General features: G+C 48.1%; 1 protein-coding gene across 1 annotated transcript; it reads left to right on the top strand.

The window, feature by feature from the left end:
* The first annotated feature begins 2,654 nt into the window (after positions 1-2,654).
* ROGDI (rogdi atypical leucine zipper) lies at positions 2,655-8,053 on the top strand. The gene is made up of 6 exons (XM_010171997.1): positions 2,655-2,748; positions 4,020-4,118; positions 4,601-4,714; positions 6,485-6,534; positions 7,079-7,205; positions 7,761-8,053. Exons 1-6 carry the CDS (start codon positions 2,698-2,700, stop codon positions 7,800-7,802), a joined length of 483 nt encoding a protein of 160 aa, XP_010170299.1. The 5' UTR covers positions 2,655-2,697; the 3' UTR covers positions 7,803-8,053.
* Positions 8,054-15,425: the final 7,372 nt, after the last annotated feature.

Below are 15,425 nucleotides of genomic sequence, written 5' to 3' on the forward strand. Positions count from 1 at the left end.
AGGGGATCCTGTGCTACATGTGAAACCTGTTACCTTTGGCTCAGGGATGGGCCTGAGTCCACCAGTCTATCTCCTTCTCACACTCCCTTCTAGTCCTCAGCCTTTCCACCTCCTCTTTCAGCTCAGCCACCCTGCTGAGCAGATCATTCACCTGCTCACAGCGAATACAGGTGTCATCCCTGCACCTCTCCATTTCAAGTGAGAGGCCCCAGCACTCCCTGCAGCCAGGGACCTGGACACCTGCAAATTTACATGGACTTCTGTCTGGGTTGCCACATTTCTTTTACCCACAGCTCAACAACCATGGCTGTTCCTGCCTGTGTGACTAACGGCTCAGACTTCTGCGACACCCGAGTTTTTGTTGCTCTATTGAACTGCCGCAGGGACGGTTCAGCTCTGCTTGATCGCAGTGCCTGATGGTAGCAGTGCCCTTCCCTGCTCGCCTCTCCTGCTCGCCCTGCCTATGTAAACTGCTGCCCCATGTCCATCTGCCGCCCCATGCCCTGGTCACCCACGCTCCCTGGGGGCTATTTAAATTGCCCACAGTTGCCCCTGGCAACGCCCCCACTGTGCCAGCCCTGCTCAAGATCGGCCACTCCTGACAGGACTCAGTGTCATGTCCGCAGCCTCCCCTCACTCCAGGACCTCCCCTCCTCCTCAGCACATGCTCAGAGTTAAAGGGGTGTGGTTGTCCAGAACGTTGAATCTCTTTCCCACCATTTTGCTGTGAGATACCTGATTTCAGGACCTGATCTAGTGCCTGATCTTGAAAGCATAGTTGCCCAGAGTTAATTTGTCGTAGCTAAGTAGGTTGGAGAAAGGTGTATTCCATGTGCTTCACAACACTGTGGCTCAGATTTTTTCTAGGTGACCAGTGCATTTGGACTTCAGTACAGTTTCCAATGGCTGCTTTGGCACTGGAGTGAAAGCTCTACCCGGTAACTTTGCAGAAATCTGGAAAATTGTGTACTTGAGGTGTTCATGCGAAACTTGGCTGAGTTCGTTTATGCCTTGCAACAAGGCAAGGAAGTTTTTGTGATAACACTCAGCAGTGCTTCCTATTTTGAGGGTGTTTTGTACTGCTGCCCAGTTGATAGGCTTCTAACAGCTTTTATGGAAAACACTTTATTTACTTGGAAGAGTTTTTTGTTCTAATGTTGTTCACATGTGGAATGTGAGTGCCTAAAGGACTCTCTGCAGAAGCATTTATAGTGATTATGTGGAGATGTTTGTCCTGTCTGAATTAAAAATAAGCATCTTGAAGTATTGTGAGTTTCTTCCCTTAGTGAGTGGTGCCAGTTGGAGTTTTGTTTCTTTGTGCAAAGTCAAGTCATCAGTAAGAACTTGTAATATAGGCACATTTTTGAGGAACACAAATTGCAGGCACACAGGTTTTGAGGAACTTGATTAGAAAACAGAGCAAAATCAAAGGGGAATAGGAATGAAGCAAGTCCTTGTAACAGCAAGATTGGCATTGCTTGGTTGGGTAACTCTGCCAGGAGCCACTTATCTTGCTCAAAGGCATCTGGGAGATGTAAAGGCTGGAGGTGGTGATGTTTGGAGATGCCATAGCCCAAGGACCTGCAGAGTCTCTCTGCAGTCTGACAGTGAACTTTATCATCTCTCTCTTCTCTCTATAGCCTCCAGTGCCTTGTGCTCTCTAAGAGCAGGGCTATTCTGTGATCCCTGAGCTCTGGATGAGAAGGAACCAGTGCTCTATGCCAGAGAGGCCTCTACAAGGCTGAGCTGGGATCTGGGGTTGCTGAGGAGCGGTGTAGATGTATCAAACTACAAATATCCCAAGTTGTGTTAGCCTTCTCTCAGCAAACACCTCTCATAGAGGCTTCCGGGCTTACCTTTTCGATTTATTGCACCCTCTGATTTGCTTTTTTTCAGTTTTCCTGTTGCTGCCTGGAACTTAACACGAGTCACTTTCTCCCAGGGCCATCTTCTTCTTCCTCTGGTTTGTCCTTGCTCCTGTGAAAGCACTGGGATACACCTATCAGCCCTGCTTTCATGATTGTCTGCTGGCTGCAAGCAGTCTTGCTCAAGAGGGCCTTGTGCTAGCTGTGTCCTGAGTCTAGTCAGGTTCCACACAAGCAGCATGATTGCAGCTTCTTGATGCTGGAAATAACTCTCAAGCCCAACGATTATAATTTAAAGGGACTCTGGAATATTGCCAGAGATGCTATATTAGAAATGTTTGCTGCTCATTGCTGCTATTGATGTAATTTCCGTCATTGGTTTTAGCTCTGATAGTTCCTAAGGAAGAAATAATTATTTGTGTTGCTAGACCTGACTGCTGTACACCATGAACAGTGAGATTCCTGCCCCAACAGTCATGATCAGCGTCCTCCCAGGGTGAGAGAGCCTGATGTCACTGTTCCTGCAGGGCAACAGCAGTATTTGTAGTGACAATCCAGGTTGTAGCTATGACTTTTGCATCTCCAGTCCTTGAGTGAAGAACCCAGTAATGCATCTGGGCAGCAGTGGTAGATTTGTGTTGGTGATTGTCTGGTACTCAGAGAGAAATGGCCTTAACATTTGAAAAGTCACCATTCTCTTAGGGCCAATGAGATCATCAGGGAAACCTCTGCTTCCTAGGGTGTATTATAAAGAGTGTTTAATAGGGCTGCATTTGTGCCTTTGCAGATCCAGGATGCTAGAAACCATGTTAACCAAGCCATATACCTGCTTATGAACAGAGATGTAAACTACCAGTTCAAAACAGGCTCGGAGGTTCTCAAGGTGAGAAAGCCCCCTCTACTTGGGTGGAAACATGTGGGTTTTTTTCCCTCCATTTGTTGTTTTAAACACATTTAATACACATTTCTGTCTTGGGTCTCTTAGTGGAGATGGATTCCCCAATTGTACCCATATGTACCTGTGTCAAGGAGTATCGATGTGACCTCATATTTGATAGGAATCTATACCAGTTCAGCATCAATTAAGAGGGTTGTACATCATGGTGAATGGTAATCTGAGCAGTCGGTGCCCTGTTGCACAGCAGTGATATTCTTGGAGCATCTCCCTTGATCTTTGATCTTGATGTGGTTACACAGCTCATGCCCTTCCCTGTCAGTCAATGCTTTTGGAGACAGAAGAAACGAGGCAGTCATCAGCAAACAAAAGATTATAGTTAGTACCTGTGATTTACTGATGATTTGAAAGTGACTTCTCACTTGCTAGTCGTAGTTGATGCGGTGACCAACTGCTGCATGGCAATAACGCCCAGGCCTCTGCTTGGAAATACTCTCTGAAGCTACCAGGGTTTCAACTTACTCATTAGAATCCATCACAATATAAAACATGAGAAAGCTAAACCTTTTTAGCCTCCACATGGGCAAGGCCTGCTAATAGGAAAAAGCTAGGTAATAGAACTATTTCCTTTTTACTTTTGGGTGGAAGTAGGGGAGAGAAATCAGTCATAACAAAATGCCTTCATCTTAGCAGTCATTATCTCTATAACAGACATATGTTGCTTCCCACTTTTTTCCTGCAAAAGGAAGTCTGCCTGAATAGAGCCTTTCTGACAGGATTGGACTCACAATGAGCTGGTTCTTTTTTCCAGTGTCCTAGCTCATTGATGGTTATGAAGCGGGGGGGGCATTCAGCAGTTGTACCCATGATGTGGGAATGGGGAGAACTAGAACACAGCTTGTTGTTTTTACTTAATGCTTCCTTTTCAGAAGAGCTGATGATGAGTTTGTTGATGCTTCTGTGGCATCAGTAATTGATCTCATGCTTTCTTCTTATTGTTCTAATGAATAGCTGTTCTCTCTTCAGCCCCTTTTATTAAACACTCTTGGCCTGCCTCACAAGTGTCTACGATGGTGGTAACAGTTAAACTGCATTTATGTGGGAGCCACCCCTTCCCAGTAAGTCCCTGAATTCCTGGAAGTGCAGGGGCATAGTTATTACTGTTGTAACACCCGCAAAAGGCTGTAGGATTCTGCAGCATGCTATCCAGAGCTGTCCAGAAATCACCACTCAGCAGTGCACTGTACATTATCTTGTAGCTCATGGATGCTGTGATGTTACAGCTTTCAAGAGCCCGAAATCGGCTCACCACTCCAGCCACTCTGACTCTACCAGAAATTGCCTCCAGTGGTCTCACAGTAAGTATGCGGTGGCCTCGATCTCCATATAGTCTGGCAGCATGCAACAATTAGGATGTTATGCTGCATCCTAGTGGAAGTGGATTTCTGAAATGTCTCCTGAGGCAGAAAGAGAGAGCTGAAGTCGGTGTAAACCCTGAGCATTTTTGTCTGCTTTGTATTTTCCTATGGGAAAGCAGATGACTTGGGCATGAAGAATCTGGTTCTCAGAGTAAGTTGTGTTCTCTGACCAGGAAGCTCGTTCCAGGGATGATTTGCCCTTGTGAACACTGCTCCATCCTCTTTTGTCACAATCATGCACACACCATTTGATCAAGTGCAGCAAGATCAAGCTTGCCTGTAACCTGCTCAGCCTTTGTTTCTTCCCTAATGTTTCTCTCACTATAGGGTAACTGTAGTATGTCTTAGAAAAAGGTAGTGATTCCCAGCACTGGAAATAATGGTCCTTTCACTGACAAAGTAACTACTTATTTTCTCACCAGAAAATGTTCACCCCTGCTCTGCCTCCAGACGTCCTTGTGAATTTCTATATTAATCTGAATAAGCTGTGCCTGACGGTCTACCAACTCCATGTGCTGCAGCCCAGCACAACCAAGGTGACTATTATTTGTTGAGCCTTGTTTATTTACCTTTCCCTATGTGAGGAGGAGATTGCATTGCTGTATGGTGCAATGTTACATGCATCAGATAATGCAGAAATGACTGTAACTGCTGTTAAGTGCCTGTGTTTAGATCTGCTGCAGACAAAACGCTGGCTCTAAATCTAGTCCTGGGCCATTTAGCCCAGAAGAAAATACTAGTGCTCTGGGGAAAGCCAGTAACTATTTTTTGCCAAGTAATGCTTTATAGCATATATAAAAATATAGTTTGATAATTTTGTGTAATTTTAGAAGGGCATCACTGTATTAATTCAGTTTACATTGAAGTAGCATCCTGGGTTTTCTGAATGAAGTTTTGATGGATACTTTTCTGCTTCAAGTTTTGATGGATACTTTTCTGCTTCACCTGTGGCATTTGGGTCAGCTTGATGTCCTGTAAAAACAGAGTTAAACTCTTAAGCTTTAAGAAATGCAGTCCTTCCAAAAGGATATTTTTCCTAAAATCTGTCTTGTTTTTCTTCTGGATCTTCACATCTTATTTTTGTGGTGCTAAAATTTGGAGCTAAGTTGGATTCAGCCACTCTGTAGAATTTTTTTCATGAAGGAGCAGGAAGGGATCCAATGACATGGATTCCATATGTATGGAGTATTCAGGAAGATACAGTATATGCATTTCTTTATGTCAGGCTACTGAAAATGTGTGGTGGTTTGACCCACAGTGGAACCATGCGGTCCTGCACTCTCTCCCCCCACCTGGTGAGATGGGATGGGAGACACAAGAAAGGTGGCACGGGATTAGGAATGAAGGACAGGGACAGCTCACTCACCAGTGATGGTCACGGGGAAAACAGACTCAAACTTGGGGAAGAAAGATCAATTTAATTAATTGCCATTCCCCTGAGTGGTGCAGTGAGACACAACAACCACATCTGACAGCACCTTCCCCCACCCCTCCCTTCTTCCCGGGCTCAAATCACTTTGCTCCCCATTTCTCTACCTTCCCCCAGCAGCGGCACAGGGGACAGGAAATGGGGGTTCAGTCAGGTCACCTCTGCTGCTTTTCCCAGTGTGAAAGTCCAGGAACAAGATGTTCCAAAGCAGCTTCCCATGGAGTCACAGATCTCTTGGGGCTCAGGTCCCGGTTCCGGCAATGAGGACATCCACGGGCTGCAGACTCACTCCCCACTCTGGGGGTCCACCCCTGCTCTGGCAGTGAGCGACTCTCGGGGTCCCAATTCCAGTCACACTTGCCCTCAGGCTCAGCTTCTGTGCTCCAGTGTGGAGTCCTCCGTGGCCTACATGTGGATCTCTGCTCTGCCATTGGATCTCCATGGGCTGCAGGGGACTTTGTTTTCTCCTGCTCCATAGGGTAGAACTGGGTGTGGTCTCTGTCTTTTCCCCTTTCTCCTCTTTCCTCTGGCAACGAAGCTCTCTCTGTGTCTGTCTGTCCTTTGTTTAGGCCAATGGTCTTTTGTTAGGTCAGTGGCCTCTCCTCTGGGTTCAACCCCACATACTTCTTCTCAGGACAGTCCTTCCTCTCACAAATATGGATTCCCAGAGGCGTTTCTCTAGTTCTCATAGCCTGGGCTGGGAGATCTCCGCCTTGGAGCCGGGAGCTTTTTGCTCTCACAAGGTGGCTCTTCCCCCAGTACCAACCCCCCCACCCCTCGCTCCAAACCAAACACAAAGTACAAACCTTAAACATCCTCTTTCTAATTAGTTTGTTTACTGTGTCAAAAATCTAATGACCTTTTCCTTCTCCTCTAGAACTTCAAGCCTGCTGGAGGGTCCATTTTACACAACCCTGGAGCCATGTTGTAAGTATACTCGCTGCAAGGGCTGTGTAACAGGTGTAGGAGTATGCCGAGGATGAGATCCAAATGGCTGTACACAGTTTTGATTATAGCATCTGTTAAGTGAAGAAGCTGAACTAAGTCTCTTGCTGTGGCTGTGCCTGTGAATGTACAGGTGCCATAATAATGTTTCTTTAATGACTTGATCATAAAGGCCCAAAGATAACAGCTTTTCAGGGTACAGCCCACCCATACAGTGCTGTGGGTTTGTCTAGAGATCAGAGCCATCAACCAAAATGAACATTAGGTTATTGACATTGCCATTTGCACTTCCTGCCTTTGTGCCTCTCTGGAAAGTGATAAAAGCTTCTGCTTTAACCCTGTTTGATTTAGCTTAACTCTTAACCTGGTCAGAGGTAGACTGAGAGTCTGCATTCTATAACTTTGACAGGTGCTGTTTTAAATGTACTAGAAATCACAATGATCTCTCTGTGAGAATGGAGGACAGTTGAGTTTTGTGTTCTGTGCTGTTGCATGTGAAGCTGTGCTCTTTTTTCCCCTACTCCAGTGAGTTTGGAAACCAGCGGTATGAAGTCAGCCATGTCCATAAAGTGGAATGTGTTGTCCCGTGGTTAAATGATGCCCTTGTCTTCTTCACAGTTTCACTGCAGCTTTGCCAGCAACTGAAGGATAAGGTAATGGCGTTAGAGAAGGGGCTTTGTTTTCAACTCTGGATTTTGAGGGGACCTCAGATCTCCTAAAAATCTGATGTGATGTTATTCTGTGCAACATACATATAAACTGAAAACAAACAATGAGTCAGTGCTCTGGAGCCAGGGAGCTAGCTGGCACTGCCCAGCAGATGGCCATCTGGGATGAGTGCCAGATGTGGTTGCTGAACTAGTGACTAGATGGAGAGGAGCAGGTAGATTCTTTTGTGTTATCAGTCATGAGCTGGATGTAAGAAAATTCCCAGGTGCTGTAGAGGAGGCATGGGGACCTCAGCAAACTTGATTCCAGTACACCAGTGTTCAGTTTCAGCTCTGCAGCTGACGCAGCTGCCACCTTGAGCAAATAACTTTGTGCTCCAAGCCTCTTCAGTGACAATAGCAGCAAATCTTGCCCTTCAGCAAGTGCAGTGCTGGAGTGCATAGTGCTGTAAAGCTCAATCTTCACGTACACATTATGTGCTCTTTCTTCTATGGCCCAAGGGATACAGGAACTTACCTGCTTTTCTTCTTGCTTTCCAGATCTCTGTTTTCTCCAGTTACTGGAACTACAGGCCATATTAATTCTCTGTGGAGTGTCCAAGCCCTTACAGCGCTTCCAGTGTCTCCCTGTTTGTTTTCAACATGCCAGCTGAGTTCAGGTCAGCCTGAGGAGTGGTGTAGTTTGCTACTATGTGGCCCTCTGTAGGTCAGTGTATCCAGAGACACAACTTCAGTAGCCTTCGCTGGGACTGCTGCATAAGCAGGGCACCAAGCATGCTGTGTGGCTGGCGAGAGCTTCCACCTGTCTTTGTTCTCATGTGCGGTGTGTGGCTTACGCTTTCCAAGCCTCTGATGAATTACAGTAGTCCATTACAAGGGATGGGGAGCTGTGGATCACTCTCACTAACTGTGTTTGCACACAATGTTGCAACTAACTGCTGGACTGTGAGCTGGCTGGGAAGGGATGAAGACAGACTAATTTAACACACCACAAAAAGTGTAGGGCATGTTGCTTCATGTAGTGAAATATGTTGTTGTGATCTGGTCCAGCTGTGGTTATGACTAGTCCTGAGCTTCTCCCTCTCTTATCTGTTCTTTCCATGTCTATGTTATTGCTTCTCCTTTGGGAATACTTGTACTTGCTGCTCTATGAACTCTTTTTTTTCCCTGGCATCAATGTGATAATATTTTTTTTCCCCCCCTAAGCCCTAGTTGGGCCACTTGGTTTTTTCCAGGTTTAATATCTTGTTTTCACTGCCAGCCTTTGGAGCTGCCTCGGTACCTTGAGCACAGCTGTGCAGTCTTACGTCCTGTCATTAAACCCAAAGTGAGTACCACGTTGTTACTGTGATATGCTGCCTACCTGTGGGTGCTACAGTATGTAACTCATCCCTCTAGCCATTGATAACTGTGAAATAAAGATCCTCAGACCTGCCATGCTCCTATGGGCTGTCAGTGCTGAGAATGAGAGTATCAAAGATTATATGCTGTCGTATAAGTGAGTGGCTGTTCTTAGTTATGCGTGCTGGATTACTGTTTGCCTTACTGGGAGGACAGTAGTGGTCTCTGAGGGCTGTTGCAGTTGTTATCCCGCAACGTCCCGTCCGGTCGAGGAGGCACAGAGACAAACACACACCCCGTCTCTGGGCCAATGAGCACTGACACCAATATGAGGATGCTGCAAATGGCGTTTAATGCTGTGCGACACAGTACTATATGGTGTGGGTTCACTACGTCACTTCCACCTGCTTACATCACAGGCTAAATGCTATTGGCTACTAGGAGAGAGAGGGGGGTGTCTTACCTTTCCGTACAGCCCGATATCTTCCGGTCGCCAGACCCTATCTTACTACAGAGGGCACAGTTGGGCAGCTCTTTTAAGGCTGGACCTGGTTTGTGTGGCCTCAGCCCAGTGCTGTCTGACACCTGAGTACTACCTGAAGTACTTCTCCAAACTTCACGGTCATGTTTGGGAGAGGCTGAGTTTGGAACTGGGACTGGGTTGGGTTGGTATATGGATCTGGCTGTCAAGCAGTAAGGAAGCATCACCTGTCTCCTGCTTGGCTCGAGCTAGCCCTATGCAGCCTGTATTTCTGGTGGCTTTCCTCACTGGAGTACCTTACCCAGGAGCCTACATATGTGCTGAGGTGAAGACTGCAGGCTCACTGATGTCCCTACAAAACCAGGGGCCACTGGAGTGGGCTGTCAAGGGGCCATCTTGACAGCATGGTTGGAAAACACCAGGATCTGGTGTTTTCCATGTGCTATCAGGAGTGCTGTGCTCAAAAGGAAGAGATCACAGAATCACAAAATGGTTGAGATTGGAGGGGATCTATCTGGTCCAATTCCCCTGCTCAAGCAGGGCCACCCAAAGCCAGTCTCCCAGGGCTATGTCCAGATGGCTTTGAATAGCTCCAAGGATGGAGACTAGAGACAAGTATGTTGCTTCTTTTGTTTTTTCTTTTTTTTTTTTTTTTTTTTGCATAGACCTCTGCTCTGAGCACGTGTCCTACCTTGTCTACGACCTCCTTTTGTCCCTTTGTGAGATCTCTGGCATCTTGAGTGGGTTAGTGCCAGCCTTGTTACTGCTGCAGCCTCCTTCTCTGAGGACTTGACACTTGGTGCTGTGCTTGGTCTAATGCATGCTAATATTGCAGGTTGCAGGCAGTCACAGAGCCTACAAATGAGTATCAGACTGTGACTGATGCATGTGTTTGTTAATAAGTAATGAAGGGTGGAAGGTAGAGAGGCCTGGATGGGCTGACGCAATAGCAGACTCATTCCTGATTCCAGTCAATCGCCTTATGATCAGCTGCGGTCATCACCCTGGGTATGCATTTACCAACCCTTGCCCTGTTCTAGACCATTCCCTGCTTAGCAAGTGATTGCGCATGTGTGGAACTGCTCACCATTAACAGCTTCTCAGATGAGAGTATTTTTATAGTTGATAACCCCTCTGGAGCTGTCTTGTGCTCTTCTTTAACCCTCCCTGTGTGTGGAGGAGGCTCCTTTTTCAATTCACACTAGCATATGCAGTCCAATCAATGTTGCCACATCCTCTCCCAACTCAGCTTCCTATAACATGCAACCCAGTGTGTGGTTGAAGAAGAAAATAATCTTCTTCAGTTCTGGAGGGCAGGAGTGTGCAAAATGGAATACCTGTCCTGATTCCAGCTCTAATGCACAGTGGCTGTGTTGTGAGGACTGCTAGGTGGCAGTGGTAGCTGCCCCTGGACACTGTTAAAGAACAGGCTAACAAGCAAGGCAGGCGAGATTCAACAGGAGGGACTAGCCCAGAGCCCTGGGCTGGTAGCCTGTGATTTGAAAGATAAAACAAGGGTCCATCAGTTAAAAGACTTAACAGTTTATCTCTTTTCCCCACTAAACCTCTGAGCACAGAATCAAATATACTGGGCCCTAAGGGCTCTGCTTTTAGAGCCCAATGAGGCTGGTACTGGGATAGCTACTGGCAGCTCACTCCTCCCTTTGCAAACACAACTCAAACATGCTGTGGGCCACAATCGTTGGCAAGTGCTTTACAGTGCAAGGTGTGTGTGAAGTTTGGGCTGCTCTGCAGTACTGCAAGGGCTTTTGATTGCCACATCCACTGATGAATGTTGTTGCGCGACTGCGACTGGAGCAGAATGAAATAATCAGACTGTCTGCCTTTTCTTGGGCTTTATTCTGTCTTTTTTAAGCTTCCTTTGGGGAAGCTTTACTTCTCATGAGCAAAATCTTTCCTGGTGGCACCTTTTTTTCCCTTTTGCCCAGAGAATCTATACTTAGTCTTCAGGGGATAGAGGTCTGTTGCTTAGATACACTGGCTGCCTGCTTCTGATGGGTCTAGCAGTTGAGTTGCTGCTGCCTGAATTCTGCTGGTTTTGGAACCACAGAAGACACTGATCCATGGGCCTCTGCTGCTGACCTTCTACATACCCTTCAAAAAGGAATTAGAATTGCCTGAACTACGATGAAGATACTTGCTGGGCAGCTTTCAACAGCACTGCAGCAGGCTTAACAACAGCAAAACCACAGACTAAGAGAACAATGAAGAAAGTTTATTTTATGGCTGCTTCTAGTCTAGCTCAGTCTGAGCAGCTATTCCTGCATTGTCCACAGGGTAGTGACAGACTGCATGCTACTATTCCCAGCATCTTAGCACTGAGCAGATGATAATGTTTCCTTGCCGAGCTCAGCTAAGGCTAAATGTTTGTAAAGATAAAACATTTTATTCCTGGAGCTGGCATTGAAACTAGAGGTATTTCTGTGTGCTGATGCCAGTTTGCTCAAGTACTGCCATTGCCAGGACTTGGTTGGAATTGCACCTAATATCCCTGGCCTCATCCTGCCTTCCAGCTATGGTGGAAACATTGGAAGGACATGTACCACCACTCCTCTTCATGAAGCAGGTGCTTGGCTGCCTTTCAGGTGCTGCCTTCTGGAGTTGGACCTTACTAGTATGTGCCCCAGCAAAAAGGGTCACCCTACCCCATCATGGGATCACCTATGGGGACACAAAGTATTACCCTAAAGCAGAGGGACTATCCCAGTTGAAAACCTGGCTACATAAGGTGATGACGCTTTTCGAATTAGAGGCATTGCTAATCTTCAGGATGAAGAACAAGCTTTCTCTTTAGTGCCCCAAGCATCCTCTGCAAAGGCTGTAGGGAGGAGGGAGGCACTGCTCCCTTGCACAGAGCAATTTCATCTTCACCTGCTTTTGTGTCCCCTGGGAAGAGTGAGGCAAACTGTTTCTAAAGTTGATGCAGCACATAAAGGAAGCTGACTCTCTGATTACATGCTCCAAATGTCTCTACAGGGACTGAAAGGGTTCCCAGAAGCTGTGTCTGTGCTTTGAAGCATCTTCAGGGACTTGTGCTGCCTCTTTTAATAGATGTTCACAGTCAGGGACAGTGCTATGGTTTGCTTTCCATCCTGCTGGAGCCCAAAACCCTGAAAAGAAGCATAGCTGGGCCTCCCATTCAGTCATCCGAGAAGGGATCTTAGTGTGAGGATGTTCCACAACATGTTTTGGCGATCAGCAAGTATGAGCTTGGAAAAGGATTCCAGCCTCTAGCTGAAGAGAAACAATAGTTTCTTACTTTCTCCTTGCCCTCACTCCCTGGTCGTTCCCATGGCTGCTGGCTCTGCATGAGGGAGCACCTGTTCTCTCCACTTTGGCTGCAGTAGCTGAAGATGATCTATGGCTTGTAGCTGAAAAGTCCAGCACAAGGTACTGTATCTTACGGAGATTGTGGGGTGGACTGACTCAAATGGGTGGATGGCCTAGGATGGCATTGCAGGTACCATGCGAATGCATTCACCCACGTACAGAGATTAGGACTGGCAGTTGCTGAGGTTATAGAGGAGGATGGAAGCGGCAGCTGGGCAGCTCTTGGCATTCAAGGTGAAGATAGTCTGATTTGTAGGTGCAGCAGAGGGAAGATAGCAGGAAGAGTCATTCAGTCCAGCTGTGAGGTGAAGCAGGATTTAGCGCTCCATTGCCAGGTTGTCTATGCCCGCTTTCCTTCTGGGAATCTAGTTGTTTTTGGAAAAGGATGTGTCATTGTAAAGATGAGGGAAAAGAATTTGCACATGGGTGAACACCAACTAAACTAGTCTCCATGCTTTGTCTGTGCTCAAGCCCAGGTACCACTTCCCTCCCCCAGAACAGTCACAGAATCACAGAATCACAGAATGTTGGGGATTGGAAGGGACCTCGAAAGATCATCCAGTCCAATCCCCCTGCCGGAGCAGGAACCTAAACAATTTTACACAGGAAGGTGTCCAGGCGGGTCTTGAATGTCTCCAGAGAAGGAGACTCCACAACCTCCCTGGGCAGCCTGTCCCAGGGCTCTGGCACCCTCACTGTAAAGTAGTTTTTTCTCAAGTTTAAGCGGAATCTCCTGTGTTCCAGCTTACACCCATTGCTCCTTGTCCTATCATTGGGCATCACTGAGAAGAGCCTGGCTCCATCCTCATGACATTTGCCCTTAACATATTTGTAAACATTAATTAGGTCTCCCCTCAGTGCCTCCTCAAGCACATCCAGCCTGTTCTCTCTTCCCAATTACCTTCCCCGTGTGAATGTTCCCCCCTTGGTGGCTTTGCTGTGTTTCTCCTGAGACATGAGTGTGTGCAGGGGAGAGCAGGATCTGTCCAGTGTTCTGCCTGCTTTCCTCTCCTGCTCCCCACATTTTTGACAAGCAATGCAGATAATGCAGGACAGGCCTCAGCCTTGGGAGCTTAGTGTGTGTCCCAGATAATTCTTGGGTGAGTGGGCTGGGTTTTATCACCTTGTGTTGTTTTGGAGAGTCACAGTCACAGCAGCAGCAGTGGATAAGCACCAGGAGCAGCAGCAGAAGCACAGTCCCTGGAGAAAAGTGAGCAGTTGCATCAGCATCAGCCTCTGTGTCTGCCTGTTAGCACTCTGTGTTTCAGCAAGTACCCTCTTGACTCTCTGCTCCCCTTTTTCTCCATTAGCATTGCAGCAATTTGCATGAAGTGCTGTACATCGCACAGGGCATGGCAACCCCACAACAACCATCTGAGGCCAGGCTGGTCAAACTGTGCTAACAATAGGCAAGGTGGTGGCGTGGCCACGAAAGTGGTCTTGCAACCCGGGGAGGTCACAGGGAATGTTTCCTCCAGGCCCATGTATCGTTGTGCCTGTGGCTGCCCTTCCCTGGTGAATAGAAATGAAGTGGCCGCACTCTGCTTCCTCCAGTGCAGTGCTACTGGGGGGCTGCGTGAGTTGCTGGGATTCGGGCAGCTGCCTGTCAAACCCAGCGCTAAGAGAAGCTGTCTGACACATGCCTCATGCTGAGCTATGTACTTACCCACGAAGATTAAGATGATGGCAAAGGCAGCAATGTCCCACTCGGTCTCAAAGAACCTTTTTCTTGCCAGCTGGCTCAGGAAGTCATGGATCTCATTCTCCAGGTCTGTACTTGGGCTTGTCATCTCCATTTTCTGCTTATCCAGGTGGCTAACCTGTGGACCTGCTGGGCAGTAAAATGCCCCTGCTAGCAGGGGGGACTGGAGTAGAAATGCAGCCACACACTTCTGGTCCCTCACCAGAGGACACATGCCATTGCCTGGGGACAGGGTGAGCCTTAAAACCCTTATGGCAAGCCTTGACTCAGGGCTGGCCTTGCAGGGGGGGAACATTGTGCTCTGGTTACAGTAGGAGCTTGGCAAGACTTCTTTTGGTAAAAAGCTGGCCTCATTTCATGCAACTGCTGTAGATGGAGGCTGTTGAGTCAGCATGGCTTCCTGCTCTCCTCCACAGACCTGCTTGGCAGGAGGGAGAAGTGGGAGCCAGCCTGCAGAGCTGGGTGGGTGCATGGCAACAGGAAGAGCTTCCAACTTTTCAGAAGCCTGAGCTGCCTCTGCTGTGGGTGGAATGGGTGGAGAAGGCAGCAAGGAGGTACTGACCTGTGTCCTATGGCTGTCGGTCTGCAAGGAGGAGAGGGCAGGACAGCAAGGCCTTAGCTGGCACTGCCCTGGCCCCATGCCTGGGGCGGCTGAGAGCAGAAGGAATGGCCCAGGGCTGCAGCTCTCCCTCCCTCCCTCCCTCCCTGTACTGTTAGCCAGGTCTGGCCCTACCCTGCTGCCTGTACACCGGCTCTGCCCCACGTCCCCTTCCTTGGTGCCCAGGGCAGAGATGCCATGGCCCCAGCCCCCTCCTCCTTCCCAGACAGCACCTACCGTGGGGAGGGAGGTGCAGAGGAGCAGCAGGAGAAAATGTCGCTGGAGCTGGGTGATGCTGGGGACAAAGGCAGCTTAGGGCCTGGCTTACTGGCTGTGAGACGCAGGTGCCAGCCCCATGGGAGGTGGGTCCCCCGCCCTCCTGCAGGGTTCAAAGGCTGCAGGGCCTGCAGGCCCGGCCCAGCGTTCCTTCTGGCCCAGCCCTGAGGAGAGGGAAGCCTGCTGCCGGGCTGCTCTGGACCCCATTGGTACTGAAAAAACATCCCCTTCTGCTTAAACAATGTGACACTGAAAGTTAGTTCCATATCTGCTAGGCCTAGTCGAGTTTATAGCCTAAAACAGAGAACAGGAGACTTAAGGCATCGAACTTCTGGAGCCCCCAACACAAGAAAGACATGGACGAGTCCAGAGGAGGCCATGAGGATGATCCTCCTATGAGGACAGGCTGAGAGTTGGGGCTGTTCAGCCTGGAGAAGAGAAGGCTCCGGGGAGACC

This window comes from Antrostomus carolinensis, unplaced genomic scaffold (genome assembly GCF_000700745.2).
Source record: "Antrostomus carolinensis isolate BGI_N321 unplaced genomic scaffold, ASM70074v2 scaffold1987, whole genome shotgun sequence".
In the NCBI taxonomy this organism is placed as follows: Eukaryota; Metazoa; Chordata; class Aves; order Caprimulgiformes; family Caprimulgidae; genus Antrostomus; species Antrostomus carolinensis.

Coding starts and splice junctions, on each gene's coding strand:
- ROGDI (XM_010171997.1), top strand. CDS start 2,698: ATGAACAGAGATGTAAACTACCAGTTCAAAACAGGCTCGGAGGTTCTC. Junction 4,715..6,484: donor TGCAGCCCAGCACAACCAAG/GTGACTATTATT, acceptor CTTCTCCTCTAG/AACTTCAAGCCTGCTGGAGG. Junction 7,206..7,760: donor GCCAGCAACTGAAGGATAAG/GTAATGGCGTTA, acceptor CTTGCTTTCCAG/ATCTCTGTTTTCTCCAGTTA.